This window comes from Mesocricetus auratus, unplaced genomic scaffold (genome assembly GCF_017639785.1).
Source record: "Mesocricetus auratus isolate SY011 unplaced genomic scaffold, BCM_Maur_2.0 Super-Scaffold_100004, whole genome shotgun sequence".
Taxonomy (NCBI): domain Eukaryota; kingdom Metazoa; phylum Chordata; class Mammalia; order Rodentia; family Cricetidae; genus Mesocricetus; species Mesocricetus auratus.
Genome location: NW_024429189.1, coordinates 61769343 through 61776890, shown reverse-complemented (window position 1 = coordinate 61776890; position 7548 = coordinate 61769343). Strand labels below are relative to the sequence as shown.

Sequence of the window (7548 nt, the reverse complement as noted above, 5' to 3'; positions counted from 1 at the left end):
TGAAGCAGTATGCACCAGGCCATCTGTGGATATACTGTGGCTTCCAGTATAGTGTTATTATGGGATACCTGAGTGTGTGAATGAGTGGGTCTCTGATTCTTGTGCCTTCTTTTAGGCCCTTTTCCTTCTGTTGGTTTGTCTTGTCCATCTTTCATGTGATAGTTTTTGTTTCACTATATTTCATTTTGTTATATGTCTTGAAAACAAACAACAAAAAAGAACGAATGAAACTTATCGCTAGTGTAATGATTAACAGCTGAACCACCACTTATACCTCCTGGGAGAGAGAAAGAAAGTCAATTTTCTCCAATGGAGTGACAATGTGTATATCAAACATTCTAGGGCAGATCTCATGTTCATAGTTGACCCCATAGGGATTTTTGTTTGTTTACTTTTATTTGGTTACATTTGGGTGGTTTGGGGTTTTTATTTTTAGTTTTTGTTTTGTTGGTGTTGCTTTATTTTTGTTTTGTTTTTTATTGGGTTTTTGTTTTTTGAGAAAACTTAAAACTGAGTGGGGATCTGGAAGGGCTTAGGAGAGGAGAAAAATGTGATCATACCATATTTACATTTCAAAATTAAAATAGTTTTAGATAGTAAAAATACAAACAAACAAACAAAAACACGAAGAGAAAGTGCTGTGATTTCAGATGCCAACAGGTCATGGACTGCTTTTTTGAAACATTCTATTGGAGACCAACAAGGTGTTAATCACTACTCTTAGGAACACTTCATTCCAGGCATCTCTATTGCTGCTACAAATGATGATCATCAAAAAGAAAGAAATAACACCCTTTAGGAGATGCATCAGTGTTCCTGAACCGGAGGCAGACATAAAAAGAGTGCTAGGTGGTGGAGAAAAAAAGGTAAAAGTTTCAATCCAGCTGTCTTTCTTTTCAGTTCTGGGATAAATCAATTTTCTTTCAGTGTCACAAAGTATAACAAAAAAATAGATGGAGTGAAAATTGGACTTGAAAGTGCAGCGATAGCAGTACATTGGTTGGGAACATTGAGCTTACTACAGCCGAGCACTATTTAGTATCAATGCCAGGGGAACTGGGGTTGCCTCCTGGTGTTCTTAGTCTCATTAAGAAAGGAATTTAAGAATGGGCTCAAATAGAAGTTTGAGGGCAATTTTATTAGTTTAAAAGAAAAGCACTCCCAAGCACCTGAGGGCAGATGAGCTGAAAATCTCAGAAGCTGCCCAGAGGAAGACAACAGAGAAGGGGGAGGGGGAAGCCAGGCTGTTTCAGTGGTCGAGGAGGTCAGATACAGGGTGAACAAGCAGCCACACGGCAGGGAGGGAAGCATTAGAGAAAGAGTAAAGAAACACTGAATGTTGCGGGGAAGCCTGAAGTGTTAGGGGAAACATGCTGAGAGCAGTAATAGCAAGAAAAGGAAAAGCTATGTTTGTTTCTTTTTTTCGGGATCATTCAGGAAAACTTAGGAACTAGTATGGTCATGTTCTGTAAGAAACTGTGGCAGAGGGTGGGAATTCAGAGAAAAAAGTACAGTATCTCCATTAAAGGACCAATTAGTCAGTTTATCTCTTTAGTGTTGCTTCAGATAAGCCTCCCTTCCTAGGGGTAGTCCTCTGACAAGGTGATTGACCCGGACTAACAGCAATACAAGGTCTTCCCACAACAGAGCTTCTATCTCTTAATCAGAATGGGGATTTTTCTTAAAAAGGCCTTTTTTTTTTACTCTTACAATATCAGGCTTATTAGAAAGATTTTCGCAATGATTCAGTGCTACAATTAGTACTGTCACATTGTAAGATACATGATCTTAACCTGGTCTCTTTCAAGATGCTTCTCAAGAGGTTGGATGGAGAGGAGGAGACACTTTGAGCTATCTTGAGTTATTAAATTTATGTAGTGTTCCAGACATTGTGATCTCATTTGATCCCACTAACACTATGATCATTTAAAAAGGAAGCGGAACACTTTCCCTAAATGGTGGCACTAGGATGAAATAATGCTGACCCAAATAAAATTTACTTAGCACTGGGGAGCCCAGACAAGTAAGACATGATCCTATGTCCCGCCTTAAATGCTATCAATGGAAGTTGAGAGGCTACAGTGGGAACAGGCAGCATCCTATGCTCTTCATGGTTTTCAAGACAACAAGCGATTTCTACGGCTGAACACACTGACCCGGGTCTCAACTCCCCGGGCCATCTATCAAGTTCCGGGTACTGCGGTTGCCCTTTTCACAAAAGACCAAAGATGCCAGCACTGGTTTCGGGGGGGGGGGGGCTAACATCCTCCCAAGGCCTCCTTAGCCCCACCCCTGCCCACAATCCTGATCCTGTTCCCTTCAGCATCCGACCAGGCCCTCTAGGCACCAGGGATGTGGGGTGACCCGGACTCCAGGATACACACCGGAAGCAGTGACAGTGTGTGACGTAAGAGGAAGTAGGTAACGCCGCGGCCTGTGGTTGGGCGTTACAGGAGTTGGTGCCTCACTCTGAAGGTTCCCCAGCGTCGGGACAGCTGAGCTGTTTCAGAGCGCCAGCAACTCTCCTCAAGCCCAGCAAGGTTGGTCCAGCTCGCCCAGCACCCGGCTTTCGGGGCGTGCGAGGACTGCCCATGGTCCGCTCCTAGGCCACCAACTGGAGGGGAGTCGGTCTGAATTAGGGGACGGAACTGAGCCCTACCCATCAGTCACATCAGCAGGCTTTACCTCAACCCTGAGGGCAGTGCTGACTCCTCTGCTTGTGAGGGAGAGGCTGGAGCTCAGACGGTAACGTCAGCTGTCACAGTGTTTGCAGGTGGGACAGGCACAGATCTGCATTCAAAGCAAGTTCCCGCTACCGTCAGAGCCGTTGTTCTTTTTAAGGGTTTCAAGCATTGAGTGCCTGGGTGGCAGGGACCTTGGTTAGTAGATAAGTTCAGGGTCTCCCCAAACTGAGTAAGTCTCAGACGGCTCTCTAGAATTTTTATTTTCATCAGTCGCCCTAGACAAGTGACAGAAATCGCTCCCGTGTGAATGAGCAGCAAGGTGAGCGGGTCGGAGGTCTTCGGGGACTACCGTTAGTCCTCGTCTTATGCCTTTTAAGACCGCAAAGATGAGGTCTTCTTTCACACGTGTCGTAAGGCTGGAGAGTTGGATTTGACTGTTTCGTTAACTCTTTGGGGCAGGTGACAGCCTCTGAGTGTCTCTACCTGATAAATGATCAACACATGATAGGTTGTTGCTAATGAGACGGTCTCAATATTAGCTCATGCCTCCTGAATGCGGGGATTACATGTGTATGATCTGTAAACCACGATTCTTATCCATTAAGAAGATTTAAGCAGAGTTCTGAACCCGAATCTTCTCTATTGGATCAGAAAGTCTAGAAGATGGGCCCTGGGAATCTGTAGGCTGAGCATTAATAGAAGTGTGTTCTTTGGGAACTTGAAGCTTTCCTAGACTCATAAAGAACTGGCTTGTAAATTCAGAACATGTGTCCGAACCCTCCTGGGTTCTGTATTTACTACAAAGTGAAACTTATAGGCAAATGTGTAGGGGTTTTGATTAGCTCAAGGCTGGGACTTGATAAAAGTTGAACTTTCAGTCAGTATTGATTTCCTGAGTGACTTTGTAAGTCACTAACCCGTCTGACCCCTGTATATACTAGCATATATTACCCTTCACTGCTTGTTATAAGCATAGAAATGGATCCTTTTCTAAACCATAGTTTTGAAAGTGGTACAGAATATTTTAATTTTAGTTGGCATTACTGTATATTTTTATGGTCGACTGTGAGATTTTGATGTATGCTTGTGACGTAGAACGTGCATCAGATTAATACATCTATTACTTCACATATCTTTTGTTATGGAAATACTTAAAATCTCACAGTGACTGTGAAATATCCAGGGATTTGGTGTTTACGGTCATTGTTCTGTGCAGTAGATCAGTAAAGTTTGTGAAACTTTGTACTTGGGATCCAGTGTGTCCTTTTCCCCATCTACCCCCTCCCTAGTCACATTCTATTTTTAGGGGTTCAGCTCTCTTAAGTCTTTATGTGTGAGGTCATGTAGCATTTGTCTCTCTGTGCCTCTCTTACTTGTGGCGAAAGTCCTTCAGGTTCCTCTGTCATGGGTGTTTTTCAAACTTCTGGGGGAGTTCTACCAGTGGTAAGTGGCAATGCACTAGGAAACTGGGTCTTGGTCTTTTCTGTTTATTTTTGGGTTTTGTTTGTTTTGTTTTTTTTTCAAAACAGGGTTTCTCTGGGTAGCTCTGGTTGTCCTGGAACTCAATTTGTAGACCACACTGGCCTCGAGATTACATAGATCCTCCTGCCTCTGCCCCCGATTGCTGGGACTAAAGGCATGAACCATCAACCAGCTTGGCCTGTTTTTGAATATTCATGTTGCAGACTGTAGGGATGTCTCCATTACTCATGTTCTGCTCTTGAGACTAATAGAGTAACACTGTCCGTGATAGATGACCTATTGAGAAAGTGCTATGATGGTCAGCAGTCCCAGTGACGGCAGCCCTTGACAGAGACGGTTGACTTCATGTAGAAGCTCTATTTGCTGTTGAACCATGTCTTCTGACCAAAGGGGCTATAATTATCCTTTACTAGGCCAGCCTTTAATAAAACACTTATTTCTTTTTGAAAACAGGTAACATCGCATGGTTTGAATTGGGAATGAAATCTAAAATCTCGAACAGAAAGCGTTTTGTTCAACATGGAGGACAAAAGACGGCGAGCCCGAGTTCAGGGGGCCTGGGCTGCTCCTGCCAAGAACCAGGCTACTGCCCAGCCAGGCAAGAACCCACAGGGACTGTTTGTGGATATGGAGAGCTGCCATCTTGTTTACATCCTTTGCTTTATGGAGAATTCTCACTTAAGTTGCTAGCAGTTTTCTTTACATGTGACTGGCATTTTGTCTGATCTTGTCAATGGCGAGCAAAGGGCATGAACTTGGTTTTTTCTTTTAATCAGTACCCTCCATCAGATTTTATTGAGGCTGTTTGTTGCCTTTGTCAATTTTGCTGTTGTAAGTTATCTCCAAGGAGGTTTATGGACTCTTGTTTGAGACTCTTCTCTCCTGTCACAGGTACTACTGCTAGGAGCCATCTTTCCCAGACACCGGGGCAGGCCTGGAAGAGCAAGGAGCAACAACGGCCTGACAGAGAGTTTGTGTTCGAAGAGCCTCAGCTGGTAAATTGTTTCTCCTTCAGTAGTAACAACGGTGTGCCTATACTGTGGTTCTGTAGTAGGAACACCAACAGTGGCTGATAAGTTTACTTAAGAGTAGCAGAACAAAAGGATTCTAATAATAATGAAATGTGAATTATTTCAGTTTTCTTCTGTGCCTGAAGATTCTTGGTATTCTGTCCCTCATTGTGTGACTGTGTTTCCCTCCAAATGCTCCACCTTTTTTTTTTTTTTTTTTTTTTTTGCCGGGGAAGCTATACCATAACGACCAGCTTAAGGTAATATTGTGACTATAGCTTGAGTAGGTTAGCCTAGGTCTAACAGTTCTATAATGATGCTCTATTCAGAACTGTTGCAGCAGATCCTTCTGAAATTTCAGTGATTATAGAAAAATGCCTGATTTTTAGTCCCCACTTCCCATAGGGAATAAATGTAAAAAGCTGAGATGATTCAGTTTTACAGGGACAAGGGTATTCAAGAGTCAAGTGTGTGGTAGGCAAGTGCTCTCCCTTGAGATCAACGCCCAGTTCTTATTTATTTTCATGTGTGTGTTACACAAATGCATGTTCATATGTATGGGTACACATGCATGTGTGCCTGCATATGTGTGCATGCGTGTGCAGAGGTCAGAGGTGTGGACATCAGGTATCTTCCTCAATTGCTCCTCCCCCTTATAATGAGTCAGGGTCTCTTAGCTGGACATAGAACTTTCTAATTCAGCTAATCTAGCTAGTCAGTTTGCCCTGGGAGTTCCCTGTCTCCACCTCCCCATGCCCTGGCATTGCAGATGAGCCTCTGCACCCAGTCAGCATTTATATGGTGTTGAGGGTTTGAACTTAGCCTCTCATGCTTTTGTAGCAAGTGCTTTATCAACTAAACCGTCTCCTCTGCCCCTTCACTTAAAAAATAATAATAAAATGGAAAAAATACAGTTTAAAAATTAGGCATAGCAATCATAAATCATTGGTTCTCAGTCTTCCTAAATGCTGCACCCCTTTAATACAATTCATCACGTTGTGATGATTTCAACCATAAAATTATTTCACTGCTACTTTGTAACTGTAATTTTGCTATTGTTATGAATTGTAATGTGAATATCTGTATTTTCTGATGGTCTTAGATAACCCCTGTGAAAGGGTCATTCAACCCCCAAAGAGGTCATGGCCCACAGGTTGAGAACAGCTAATATAAATATCAGAACTCCTCTCAGAATGTGTCTTCTACTTTTTAAAAAAGTCTTCTTTATTAGTAAAAGGTTTCTGCAGAGTTTCTAGCTAACAGGAAAGTTGATTAGTCCTAGCTGTATTACATCTTCTGCCAGCTGGCCAGTGGGACATAGTTCTAGTAATCACAGAAACGATGCTCTGTTGGGGTAGTGCAGGTGGGGATGAAGAAGGGATGCTGCAAACCTGGCTTGTTTGGGCTAGGAATGAGAGGTATGGGCTCTTCTTGACCCTTGGGAATCATCCCAGAATTCAGATCTGCCTGTTTCCTTGCAGGTTGTGCGGACAGCCCCAGAACCCAGAGTGATTGAGTAAGTGAGCATTGTTCACAGTGCAGTGGCTGGCCGGGATCTTTCCCTCCATGAGTTTCCCATTTAAAAGAGAATGGCACAATAGCTCTAAATGTTTAGCTGGAAGGAATAGTCCTCCCTCAGTCTTTGAACTTGATCTTTTGAAGAGACTTTTTGGCTTGTTGAGAAGCCCATAAGTGCCATTTTACTAGTGGTTCTTATAAAAGCTACTATCACCTAGATGACCCTACAGCCCATTTATTAAAACCACGGGGTTGTTCCTGAGCAATTTAAGCAATGCTAAATGTTCTTCTTGTATTGATCTGTGTCAGAAATGTTCTCCAAAGCCAGTGAGAGAGATTTTGGCTTCTTTTCTCCTTCTTCTCATTTTCCACCTGATGTATCTGGCTTTTATGTTAGCAATTACCATCAGCTGGATGTTCTTGTCCATGAGTAGTCTGTTATTATATATATATATATATATATATATATATATATATATATATATATATATATATATATATTTGTAGATTGGCTTTTACAAGAATTTGAAGCTAACACAAATGTCAATATAATTTCAAAAAATCTATTATATCTTTGCAGCTAGTTAGCTATATAACTAGTCTTGAGTTATTTCTATCTCCGTAGAGTTTGATTTTCTTCCTTGTGTGTTAAGGATTGGTATTCCAATAACTTAAGCTCAGTCTAGATATACTAGTTTTTGACTGTTTGAATAGTAACTGTATAGTATCACCTCCATCGGTGACAGAATGAACAAAGCCATGAAACCATTACAGTCAGGCTTAAATGGGAGGGATGCAAGTCAAGAGAATATCACAGCATCTACCCTTGTTAGTTAGGGATTTAGCCTTGCTGT

The 7548-nt window shown here is 42.1% G+C and overlaps 1 protein-coding gene across 4 annotated transcripts in view; it reads left to right on the top strand.

Moving 5' to 3' along the window:
• Positions 1 to 2396: 2396 nt before the first annotated feature.
• Alkbh3 (alkB homolog 3, alpha-ketoglutarate dependent dioxygenase) overlaps positions 2397 to 7548 on the top strand; it is a 31273-nt gene continuing 26121 nt past the window's right edge. For 3 of the 4 annotated variants that reach the window (XM_013122148.3, XM_005064551.4, XM_040745904.1), the window contains exons 1-4: positions 2397 to 2540; positions 4620 to 4764; positions 5058 to 5161; positions 6658 to 6692. In XM_013122148.3, coding sequence (XP_012977602.1) covers positions 4686 to 4764; positions 5058 to 5161; positions 6658 to 6692 — 218 coding nt within the window. In that variant the 5' untranslated portion in view covers positions 2397 to 2540; positions 4620 to 4685. Of the gene's footprint in view, positions 2541 to 2568; positions 2774 to 4619; positions 4765 to 5057; positions 5162 to 6657; positions 6693 to 7548 lie in introns of those variants that run through there. The other variant, XM_013122141.3, reaches the window with a different exon arrangement.